This window comes from Oryx dammah, unplaced genomic scaffold (assembly GCF_014754425.2).
Source record: "Oryx dammah isolate SB20612 unplaced genomic scaffold, SCBI_Odam_1.1 HiC_scaffold_21, whole genome shotgun sequence".
NCBI lineage: Eukaryota > Metazoa > Chordata > Mammalia > Artiodactyla > Bovidae > Oryx > Oryx dammah.
The window spans coordinates 5322096-5334990 of NW_024070205.1; the positions used below are offsets into that span (position 1 = coordinate 5322096).

General features: G+C 38.7%; 1 protein-coding gene across 30 annotated transcripts in view; it reads left to right on the forward strand.

Moving 5' to 3' along the window:
* Positions 1-12895, forward strand: part of LOC120880393 (membrane cofactor protein-like) — a 33870-nt gene that overhangs the window by 9181 nt on the left and 11794 nt on the right. For 14 of the 30 annotated variants that reach the window (XM_040263725.1, XM_040263732.1, XM_040263726.1 and 11 more), the window contains exons 4-8: positions 4185-4270; positions 5155-5352; positions 10060-10242; positions 10637-10723; positions 10840-10881. In XM_040263725.1, the coding sequence (XP_040119659.1) occupies positions 4185-4270; positions 5155-5352; positions 10060-10242; positions 10637-10723; positions 10840-10881 (596 nt within the window). The remainder of the gene's footprint in view (positions 1-4184; positions 4271-5154; positions 5353-10059; positions 10243-10636; positions 10724-10839; positions 10882-12895) is intronic. The other 16 variants (XM_040263743.1, XM_040263756.1, XM_040263753.1 and 13 more) reach the window with 2 other exon arrangements.

Below are 12895 nucleotides of genomic sequence, written 5' to 3' on the forward strand. Positions count from 1 at the left end.
CATGGTAGAGTTACAACACTCCAGGTTGAATTTATACCAACTTAAATTCGATAAATTACAAAATCAGTCCTTTACCGCCCCATACTCGCCCTTTTTGGTTGTTGACATCATACTGCCGTCCTCACGGTTAATTGTAATACTAGCTTCTACTTTAATAATCTGTTTATTTATTCTATAATTTAGTCTTTTAAATCACGTAGAAAACAAAATTTGTAGTTGCAAACCACTGTTTCGGTAATGCTAGCTTTTTTAGTTGCTTTTATATTTACGTTTGCTGAGTCTCTGTGTTTCTTTTAATACATAAGACTTTGAGACCTTTCATTCCCTTTTCAGTGCTCCCTTCACATTTCTTCTTGAGTGTATAGTGGTCACAAACTTCCTAAGTTTTTAATTCTGGGAATGTCTTAAATTCTCCCTCATTTTTGACGCTCAGTTTTGCTGGATAGAGGGGTTTTGGTTGAGTTTTTTTTTTTTTTTTTTAATTATATTGATAACTTTCTTCTGGACTCTGAATTTCTAATGACAAATCTGCTGATAATCTTATTTACGATGCTTGACATACGATGTTTCTCTTCTCTCTTGCCCTTTTCAGTATTCTTTGTTTTTTGAAAGTTTGATTATTACGGCTTTGTCCAGTTCTCTTTGTATTCATCTTACTTAGAATTTTGAGCTTTTGACATATTTCTATACATGTCTTTTATGGAATTTTGGAAGTTCTCAGCTGTTATTTCTATAAGAATTCTCTCTGTCCCTTTTCTGAGAGTCCCATAGTATATATGTTGGTCTCCTTGTTGGTGTCCCACAGAGTCCTTAGGCTTTATCCATTTTTTGTCAGTCTTTTTTCTTTCTCAGAGTCAGTAATTTCTGTTACCCTATATCAGTTCTACTAATTCTTAAATATGCCTTCAGTTTTTCTAGTGACTTTTTCTTTTCCATTAATGTCAGTTTCAACTCAAGAATGTATTTGGGTTCTTCTTAGTTTTCTGTCTCTAATTGATATTTCCGCTGGGTTCACATATTGTTCTCTAGACTTTCTGCGTTTCTTCCTTTAGTTCTTTGTCCATCTTAACAACTGTAACTTCTTCCCAGTTTCACTGAGACTCCAGGTCCGTGGGGCCAAGGTGGGAGGCCGCCCTGTGGGGCAGAGACGACCCAGTGAAAGGCTGTCTTTGACTGGCCTTCGTGGGGCACAGGTTGTCGCCTGGCCTTGCTTCCTGCGGCAGGTGACAGCGTGCGTGCACAGCGCTTGCAGCAGATTGTTTTGTCACAGTCGTGTTTCTGGGAAAAGCTGGCAGAGGAAAGGTTTGATGATGCCACCCCACGTGTGATACACCAAGGGCAGGGTGGATTCTTTCTGGATATTATAGTCTGAGAGAGCTCGGTCCCCTCAGCTGTCTGTCTGCAGAAGTCAGACTCTGTTGGAGAGGCAGGATGCCCTGTGTCTTGGATTTTGACTTTAACCTCCTGCATGGTGACCCTCGGCTTGACCTCGGGAGTGATGGTCTTGTCCGTCAGGGTCTTCACAGAGATCTGCATCTGTGGGTCTGCTGTCTGGCTGCTTTGTTGACAAAAAGTGGGGTGGCAGAACCGGCACCCACCTATGTCCAGAGAGTGGCCTCAGAAGACACCGCTTTAAGGCCTTTGCTCCATGGATTTGTCATAAGGTCTTTGGGAAAAAAAGCTCTTTTCATTTATCTTTCCATCTTTCCATTATATCTTTTCCATATGAGCCATAGATTCTTTTTCTGTTTCTTTGTATGCCTTGTGACTTTTTTGTGGAATCCATATATGAAATCTAACAATGTGGTGACTCTGAAAAATCAGATTGGCCCCTCTTTTACTTTGATTTTGTTTTGATTATTGTGTGGCATCTCAGCGCCAACTCAGGTCTTTACTGAGCCTTTCTCTGGGCGTGCACAGTCGCTTTCTGATTTTTTTTCCACATGGCAATTATTTTGGAATATCGTAGTATTTAATGTCCAGCTTCTGCTAGTGGCTTCCCTGATAGCTCAGCTGGTAAAGAATCCACCTGCAATGCAGGAAACCTTGGTTCAATTCCTGGGTGGGGAAGATCTGCTGGAGAAGGGATAGGCTACCCACTCCAATATTCTTGGGCTTCCCTTGTGGCTCAGCTGGTAAAAAATCTGCCTGCAGTGTGGGAGACCTGGGTTGGGAAGATCCCCTGGAGAAGGGAAAGGCTACGCACTCCAGTATTCAGGCCTGGAGAATTCCATGGATTGTATAGTCCATGGAGTTGCAAAGAGTAGGCCATGACTGAGCCACTCTCGCTTACACTTCTGCTAGTGGGAAAAAAGTGAAGGAGGCAGCAGAGGGTGCTGGGTTTCAAATCTCTTGGAAATCATTTGGCCAGTGTTGAAGGAGCTTGAAAAAGCTGGCGAAGGTGTGACGACAGTGGCTGCCCGTCTCTTTTTCGCTCCTCTGGGATCAGAAGCAGCAGTGATAAGAGCATAATTCCCTGCTCCTTGGACGGCAGGCCCCTTTTTGCCCGCCCTTGCTCCCACAGGCTACTTATAAGCTGCTCCAGCAGCGTGTGCACAGAGGGCTGCTGAGGTGGGAGGTGGGGAGCTGCCACTGTGCTGAGAGCTCAGATTGACCGAAATTAAGGTAACTTACCTGTCCAGTCTTCTCCTCCAAATTGCAAGCCCTGAAGAGACTCTAGATTTCCGAAAGAGGGGAAATCAGGCAGATTCTATCAGTGAATCTGTTGTCAAGGTGGGGAGACAGATTCCTGTTGCCACCTGTTTTGCCATCATCCCAGAGTCCTTTACTTAACGCGGTATAATGTAGAATCCGTGCATTAACCCTTGGGGAAAAGTCATCTGGAAGTGGGCACAGGCAGATACACTGGGTATTTTTTAACTTGATCAAGTAAAAATAGTGGGAGATCCAGTGTATAGATAGAAAGAGGCTGCTAGGTGCCAGGAGACTCAAGGAAGTTGTAGACTTCTTGAGAAACACAATATATAGAGAGGTGTCAAAATAAAATAGTAAATGAAAAGCACCAAATAGATCATTTTCGTGATCTTTTCCATGAGAGTCCAGGAGAAGAGTGTAGTATGAATTTAAATGATCAGAGAAGATGTCATTGAGTAGTGTTGCTAAACCACTTTACTGCTAGAAAGATATAGGCATACCTTGGAGATAACCGCAGGTTCACTTCCAGGCCCCTGCAGTAAAGCAGATCAAATGAGTGTTTTACATGTGTTTACATTATAGTCTGTTAATTGTGCAATAGCATTATATATGAAGAAATGTACATACCTTAATTTCAGAATACTGTTGTTACCAAAAAGGGCTAACCATAATCTGAGCCCCAGAGAGTCATAGTAGTAGTAAGAAAGACACTAATCATTGGTCACCATAACAAATATAATAATAGTAATAAAGTTTGAAATCTGTGAGATTTACCAAAATGTGACGCAGAGACATGAAATGAGCAAACACTGTTGGGAAAATGAACACAAGTAGATTCTTCGGTGCAGGATTGCCACACACCTTCAGTTTGAACAGCAGTGAAATGAGGTATGCCTGTATGTTGAATAGTAATACTCTAAAGACTATTAATAAGAACTGAAACTTACCTAGTACTCACTGTGCCAGATGCTAACTCATACAATCCTTAAAACAGTCTCATGAGATATGTACTATTGTCTCCCTTTTCATATATGAGGAAACTGAAGAAGTGAACTTTAATGGACTTTCCCAAGCCCAGGTAACAAGTCGACCTTGGGGCTGGAACTTGAACCCAGGCAGGCATCTGTGCGCACGCCGCTAGAGCAGCTTATAAGTAGCCTGTGGGAGCTAGGGTAGGCGAAATCCAAGCTCTAGGGCCTTATCTGCCTGCTCAGTTCTTATGAAGTAGAAAGGTGTGAGCAAAAGCGTAGATGTGAATGTGTGATGCATTTCCAGATATGGCCAAGATGCCAGACAGCAATGCAGAGTGATTTAGACATTTTGCTGTGGGCCAATGTGTATTCATTCAGATGCAGAAACTTTTATTTGATTAAGTTGCAGATTTAGTAAGCATTTCTGTTACATTTTGTTTAAGGAACTTCTCTCTCCAATTACTCCAGTGCAGAAAGACAGCCATGTAAAATTGTTTTCATTATTATGTTCACCTTGTAACTACTAAAGAACATAGTAACTTTTCTTTTCTCATTTAGTTATTACTTAATCGGGGCAAGTATTTCTCATTGTGACATTTCTGGAAGTGGTGTGGACTGGAGTGATAGTCCTCCAACATGTGAAAGTAAGTATGTTGTTGGAATGTAGAGCAGCAATTCTCAAACTTTTGGCCTCAGGACTCCTTTATACTTTCAAATTAACATAGACACCAGTGAGCTTTTGTTTATATGGGTTATGTCTATTGTCATAACAAAATGTATAGACATAACCCATATAATGCTATGGGTTATGCTGTGTTAATTCTATTATATTGAATTAATCCTGAAAAGTTTTCAAAATAATTATTTATTAATTCATTTTTAAGAAGAATAAATGTGTACCTATTAGTATATAACACATATTTAATGAAAAAAAATTCTAAAATAATGGTTTTGTTTTACATTTTTGCAAATTTCTTCAATGTTTGGCTTTAAGGGAAACATCAGGATATAGTCACTTGAAAAATCACACTATTTATAGCCTCTGGAAAATTTCACAATACACTTGTAAGGATGAAAGTGAAAATGACAGTAATAATTGGTATTAATGTGAAGAACTGACTTAGCAAACAGATACATTTACAAATTATGAAGCATTTCTCAACTAGCACTGAGTTCTGTTTTTAATCATGATCATATTATATCTTTAAATTGTCAGCATGTCTTATGATGAGAACAAAGCGTAGTTTGACCTCACAGGTAAATGTTTGTATCTTATGTAGATATTTTATGACTTTAAGAAAATGAGTTTTATTCTAGAAATTCATTTGTAGTTTAATAGCTTGAGTTTAAGATAATATATTTTCTCATAAAAAGCTTCTTATAAATGGATAGTGGATTCACAACTAGCATATAGCAATCATATGGTAATGAATTTATTGAAGGTTATTCATAGGACTTTACTAATGCGATTTAATCCTTTACCCTTCCCTTTAGCCTTTCATGTTCTCTTTTTTTTTTCTTTTTAAAGAGATTTTGTGTAAACCACCTGAAGAAATTCCAAATGGAAAATACACCAATAGCCACAAGGACGTATTTGAATACAATGAAGTAGTAACTTATAGTTGTGACCCTTCAAATGGACCAGATGAATATTCACTTATTGGAGAGAGCAAGCTTATTTGTGTTGGAAATGATGAATGGAGTAGTCAACCTCCTCAGTGTAAAGGTAATAATATTTCTATTTATTTCCTTCTTAATTTGTAAATACTGTAGAAACTTTGTAAATAGTTTTACCTATATGTAAAAACAGTCATATGTCCTTGAGTCTCCTGTTAAGTTGGTTTCTAATTTGATTTAATATCAGTCAAACCAAATAAAAACTAGTTGTAGAGTTTCCAACCTCTCACCCGGCAGGTTCTTGGCACTCCAGTTGATACATTGCAAACTATTGTGTATTTGCATGTTAAGACTGTTTTTCATGAAAGCATCAAAAATTCAACACACTTTTTCCCAAGTGTTGTCTTGTATTACAAGAAATATAACAGTGTGGCTGCAGGGAATGGTAGTGTAAATTATAAGAGATGTGAATTGTCTCATAGATATGATTGATAAATGCTTTGGAACATCTTTTTAAAAAGAAGATTTGAGGTGTTAGAGCTTGATCAAAAGCAGGGAGACAATAGAGGGATTTTTCCTCTTGAAAGAAAGTATCCACTGAATAATAGCAAAATATTTTCTCAAGTGAAGAGAGACCATTCTTATTACCATATTCTAGGCAATGAGAAAATTTTTACAAATCTTGAAGAACTGAAATCATTTGGAGTACATTATCTGATAAAAAATGGAGTGAATAAATAAACCAAAACATAATCTAGAATATCCCCAAATATTTGAAAATTATGCAAGACACTTAAAATTAATAAATCAGAGACAAAATAACAAAAGAAATTAGAATTTCTTTAAGCGTAGTAAAAATAAGACACAAAATATCAGAACTTGTTGGGTACAACAGAAACATGCCTTCAAAGGATATTTAAAGCATGAAGTACTTAGATTAGAAAATGAGAAAGGTCTCAAATCAATAACCTAAACTTCCACATTAAGAAACTGAAAAAGAGCAAATAAAGCAAAAATAGGAAATAATGAAGATAGAGAAAAAGCAATGAAATTGAAAAGAGAAATAATATAGAGACAGTCAAGAAATCAACACCTGCTTCTTGTAGAAGATCAGTAGAGTTGATAAACCTGTATGCAGTTTGACAGAAAACAGAACATACGGATTACCAGTTTCACAAGTGAAAAAGATGTCACGGAATATACTGTGGACATTTAAATGACAATAAAGGAATAAAACAAACAACTTTATGCCTGTAAGTATAACAGGTTAAACCTTTCTCTCATGCAGACTTTATCTTTTGTTATTATGGTATATCACGTGGACTGATTTGCTTATGTTGAACCATCTTTGTGCAGAAGGATATTTTGTCAAATGAGTCAGCGTCCATTTGTGATAAAAACTCACCAAGTTGAGTACAGCAAGAACATATCTCAACATAATAAAGGTCATTTACAACAAGCCCACAGACAATATAATGCTCAAAGGTGAAAAGCTGAAAGCCTTCCTGAAATTCAGTAACAAGACAAGGATGCCTACTCAGCATTTCTATTCAGCATAGTATTGGAGGTCCTAGCCACAGCAGCCAGAAAAGAAAAAGAAATAAATTTATCCAAAATAGGAAGGAATAAGTAAAACTGTCGCTATTTACAGATGACATCATACTCTATATAGAGAATGCTAAAGTCTTCATAAAAGCTCTAGTTCAGTCACTCAGTTATGTCCAACTCTTCGCAACCCCACGGACTGCAGCATGCCAGGCTTCCCTGTCCATCACCGTCTCTTGGAGCTTGCTCAAGCTCATGTCCATCGAGTCTGTGATGCCATCCAGCCATCTCATCCTCGGTCGTCCCCTTCTCCTCCTGCCCCCAATCCCTCCCAGCATCAGAGTCTTTTCCAGTGAGTCAGTTCTTTGCATTAGATAGCCAAAGTACTGGAGTTTCAGCTTTAGCATCATTCCTTCCAAAGAATTCCCAGGGCTGATTTCCTTTAGGATTGACTGGTTGGATCTCCTTGCAGTCCAAGGGACTCTCAAGAGTCTTCTCCAACACCACAGTTCAAAAGCATCAATTCTTCGGCGCTCAGCCTTCTTCACAGTCCAACTCTCACATCCATACATGACTACTGGAAAAACCATAGCCTTGACTAGACAGACCTTAGTCAGCAAAGTAATGTCTCTGCTTTTGAATATGCTATCTAGGTTGCTCATAACTTTTCTTCCAAGGAGTAAGCGTATTTTAATTTCATGGCTGCAGTCACCATCTGCAGTGATTTTGGAGCCCCCCCAAAAAATAAAGTCTGACACAATCAGAAAACAACCCAGTTTTTTTAAATGGGCAACATGAATAGACCAATTGCACCAAAGAAAATATATGGATCCCCAAATACTTGGAAAGTTGCTCAGTGTCATAGTAAACAACAGAATGGAATTTAAAACTACAATGAGATGTCAGTAAACAGCTATTAGAATAGCTGAACAAAAACCCCCAAAACTAAAGACTAACAATACAATTAATAGGCAAGAATATACATCAGTTGGAACTCTTAAGGCATTGCTGGTAAGAATACAGAGTGATATGAATATTATGGAAGACAGTTTGGCAATCCCTTATAAGTTTAAATATACACTTACCATGCAACTCAGCAATGTAAGTAAAAAGATGTATGTTTATATAGAAACCTGCATGAGAATATTCAAAGCAGTGTTAGTCATAATCATTCCACACTGGAATTAACTCACATGTCCTTCAGCTTGTAATGGATGAACAGCCTAATCTGTATCCATGCAATGGAATAATATTCTACAATAAAAAGAAATGAATTCCTGAATCATGCAACAGAAGAATCTCCAATGCATTACGCTAAGTAAAATACCCATATTCAGAGGCTGTGATTCCACTAGGACATTCTGGGAGAGCAACAGGATCAGGCAGGAAACAGATGAATGCTTGGCTGGGTGGGGAAGGTGGTTGAGAACTGGAGGGTTGATACAAAGTGACATGAAGTATTTGGAGATAATGGAATTTTTGTTACTGTGTTGGTAATTACATGATTATTTTGATTTATGAAAAGGAATACAGTTGTACACCTTAGAAAAGGGTGAGATTTACTCTATGCACTTTGTATCTACTAAACCTAACTGACAAAATCATTAGGTGCAATTAGGAGCATATTGGCCCAACAGTGAAAAAAAATCAGGGAACCTGAAGACAGGGCAATAGATACCTAGCATGGTTTGAAAAGAAAGATTAAAACAAGAGATAGAGACAGAAACCTTTGGGAGAAAAAGCAAACAGTTGAACATACGTCTAATTGGAGTTTCAGAAGAGAGAACAATGCAGGAAATCATTTCAGAAATACTGGCTGAAAATTATGTAAATTTGATCCCAAACAACAACCCCACATATCTGGGAAATTCACTGCCCTTAGCAGAATCAATTTTAAAAATTTACCAAGAAACCCCCAATTAAGCTAAGCACAGCATGTTAGAGCTCCTGGAAACAAAAGAAGCAGCACCCAGTGAGAGGGAGAAACAGGCCGGAAACCTTGTCTCCTTTTTCTCCTCATCCCAAGGTGAGAGTGGCAGCTGACTTTTATGGAACTATTGAAACTAAAAGACAATTCCTGCTAATATGCTGAAAGAAAAACAAAAACCAAAAAAACAGCACTTAATGTAGAATGCTGTGTGAAGAATTTGCCATTCGTCAACCTGGATTATCCTGGAGGAGGGAAAGGCTACTCACTCCAGTATTCTGGCCTGGAGAATTCCATGGACTGTATAGACCATGGGGTCATCAAGAGTCAGACTCAACTGAGCAACTTTAACAACCTGGATTATAAGAATTGATAAGGAAGTTCTTCTGGCTGAAGAGAAATGATACCTGACAAATTCAGACCCAAAGAAAGGGAGAAAGAGCACTCTTTTGGTTTAAAAGGCTGTATATTATCTGCCTCTTATCTGTCATTCAGATTTAATCTCATAAGATGTTCTTTTGAACTCACTACTCAGGCAAGTGTTTTCTTGATTTTTTTTTCCCCCTCCCAGTTCTGCCAAACCCATTAATGGATACTAAAGTCAACTAAGAGAGTCAGGATGAGTACTTTTATGAGTGGAGTAGAATGGGACATACCACAGCACATTGGTGTGAAGGCTGAGTATTACTCCTAAGATTATCTCAGGCCTGTTGGTTTATATACTGGTTGACAGCATAAAATAGACTTCTTGATCTCTGGTTGCAGCCCAGAATGTTTGGAAAACACTACCCTAACTCCACTGACCTTTATTTCTTGAACATCCTAGCTTCTGTGTGCTGTTGCCTCCTGAAAGCTTTCTTTTTCGTATCTTGGCATGGCTAACTTCTTTGCAACTTAAACTTGAGCTCAGAGGTTACCTTGTCAGAAAAGCTTTTGTTACTTTTCTAAAAGAGCAAGGTATGTAATTAGTGTCAGAATGATCTTTAAAAAATCCTCAAACTGAAGAAAATTACTTTTGACCTTACCCTGAGTTTGTATCTGGTAGTCAGACGGCTCTCAAAACTTGTCAGGAGTGGAAGGAAAATGTAGAGAAGCAAATGAACTATGACAGTCTGTTCTAGGTGTTAAAAAAAAAAAAAAAAAAAAAACATTGCTAAATTTCTCTAGATCTCTTTACCTGGAATCCAGATGCACAGAGGTTTGGGTTCTTCTTTCCGTTTTTCCCCCAGTTAGTATCTTTTCATTTCTTTCCTGTTTCTTCCCCCTGGAATTACTTCACACTAGTTTTTCTGGTCCCGTGTGGAAGTGGCTTTCCATTAACTCTGGAATTTCTCGATTTTTCAGTGGTCAGATGTGAATATCCAGTTGTTGAAAATGGAATGATACTCTCAGGATTTGGACAAAAATATTACTACAAAGCGACGGTTGTATTTAAATGCAAGGATGGTTTTAACCTTCATGGTGACAATACAGTTGTCTGTGGTGAGAACAGTAGTTGGGAGCCTGAGCTACCAAAGTGTATTAAAGGTAAAAATACTGTCTTCCTTTTGTATTTGTTCTTTATTTCTTTCACATTAAATATCAATGATGCAAGAAAAACTGAAGAGAAACAATGTTCATATTTAACTGTGTTGTATTCATTTCTATGATAGTTGTATGACTTCAAATTCACAAGAAATCTGCTGCAGCAATTTTCTGTCTTTGTAGGGTCTTAGCATTCATGTACATAACACAGGTATATAAATTTCTCTTGCTAGGCATTCTTAAATGTAAAAATGGAGAGCAGTCATTTTGCAGCATAAATTGAAGTGTAGGGAGTTTTACCTAAATAAGTCAAGAATGAAAGGCATAATCCATGTGAATGGAAAGACAGTATTAATGCCCGAGTTTTTGACTCAGTCTCCATTATTTTGTTTTCTAGTGTCGATTCCTTCCAGCACCCACCCTCCAGTTCCCAGCACCCACCCTCCAGTTCCCAGCACCCACCATCCAATTCCCAGTGTCTCAGGTTTAGTAACTTCCTACATATATTTTTTCAAAACTCTTTTAAATTCCTGGTGAAGATGCCAGCAGTAACTCCCAGATGTCTGACCCTATCTGCGTTTTTTTTATTCTGTTTTCCAGTGTCAACTCGCAGCACCCACCCTCCAATGCCCAGTGCCTCAGGTTTAGTAACTTCCTGCTTATATATTTCAAAATCCTTTACATTTCTTGTGATTTTTTTTCCAAAATCTTTTAAATTCCGATGATTTATACTCATTTATCAATTTTAGTAATGAAATATTCACAGCCTTTTTAGTTCTTAGATTGAGTGATTCTAAAATTATGTGCAGTCTGCAGATATAAGCAGATAGCAAGTTAAGTAAACTTTAAATATGTTTACTTATCTGTAAAATGATTTCACACCTTCCTTACTTCAGTTCAGTTCAGTTGCTCAGTCCTGTCCGACTCTTTGCGACCCCATGGACTGCAGCACGCCAGGTCTCCCTGTCCATCACCAACTCCCGGAGTTTACTCAAACTCATGTCCATTGAGTCGGTGATTCCATCCAGCCATCTCATCCTCTGTCATCCCCTTCTCCTCCTGCCCCCAATCCCTCCCAGCATCAGGATCTTTTCCAGTGAGTCAACTCTTTGCATGAGATGGCCAAAGTATTGGAATTTCAGCTTTAGCATCAATCCTTCCAATGAACACCCAGGACTGATCTCCTTTAGGATGGACTGGTTGGATCTCCTTGCAGTCCAAGGACTTTCAAGAGCCCTTCTCCAACACCACAGTTCAAAAGCATCAATTCTTTGGCTTCCTTACTTAGTGATAGTAAATTTAAAGTGGGATTCATTTAAAGCACTTAGCATAGCCCCTGGTATCTAGAAAGCTCTTAAAAGGCAGCTTGTACCAGTTACACTCAGATTAATATTAGTGTAGAAGAAGGTCCACAGGTTGTTTTTTAGCATGTATGTTTTCTGTGTCATCAACACGGATGATTTATTCATTTTAAAAGTGATCTCTTGACACCTGTACAGGATGTCTTCTGGGTCCAGGACTGTTTCCTTTCCCAGGCTGACCAGCTTGGTTCTTTTTTATAAACTGGGAGATTACTATTGTCTCTAGAATGAGACTAGTATTTCTACCACTTCCGTCACTCTCCCAACTCCTAACAATTATTGTTTTCCTCTTTACTGAGCATTTTTTGTTTGTTTTGGATGTTTTTGTTTTTGTTTTTTGAGGGGGAAGGGGGAGTTGGCAACAGAAAGTAAGTGGTATTTCAGCTAAAAGGCAGAAAAAGCCCTTGTTTATTGGAATGAAATGGAGGAATTCTAGCAGGGACTGCTGATCAGCTACTCTGCCTGAGACTTGAATGCGTATTTTGCGATGTTGGAAGGAATTGTTTTCCAAAGTTCAGGGCTGCTATCTCTGGCTTGTATTTAGTTGCAGCAGAAGCTAGAGACCAGAGGAAGGGTGGAAAGAGTATCAGTCTGTGCAGACTTTTAAAAGAGTTGACATAAGCATTTCATGAAGAATTTATAAAGCACTGATAGTTTAGTGTTTGAAAGAAGAATTCTGAGGATGTACAGTGAGATGTACAGTGAAGATAAAACTATGGAGATTATTTTAAAATATCAAAAATCAAAATTCCTCATGAGACTGTCATCAGTTAGACAGTATGAAAAAAATCATTCAGTTCAGTTCAGCTCAGTCGCGTCCGACTCTTTGCAACCCCATGAATCGCAGCATGCCAGGCCTCCCTGTCCATCACCAACTCCCTGAGTTCACTCAGACTCACGTCCATTGAGTCAGTGATGCCATCCAGCCATCTCCTCCTCTGTCATCCCCTTCTCCTTCTGCCCCCAATTCCTCCCAGCATCAAAGTCTTTTGCAGTGAGTCAACTCTTCGCATGAGGTGGCCAAAGTACTGGAGTTTCAGCTTTAGCATTATTCCTTCCAAAGAAATCCCAGGGCTGATCTCCTTCAGAATGGACTGGTTGGATCTCCTTGCAGTCCAAGGGACTCTCAAGAGTCTTCTCCAACACCACAGTTAAAACGCATCAATTCTTTGGCGCTCAGCCTTCTTCACAGTCCAACTCTCACATCCATACATGACCACAGGAAAAACCACAGCCTTGACTAGACGGACCTTAGTCGGCAAAGTAAAGATCATTAGCAACATATAATGGTGGTC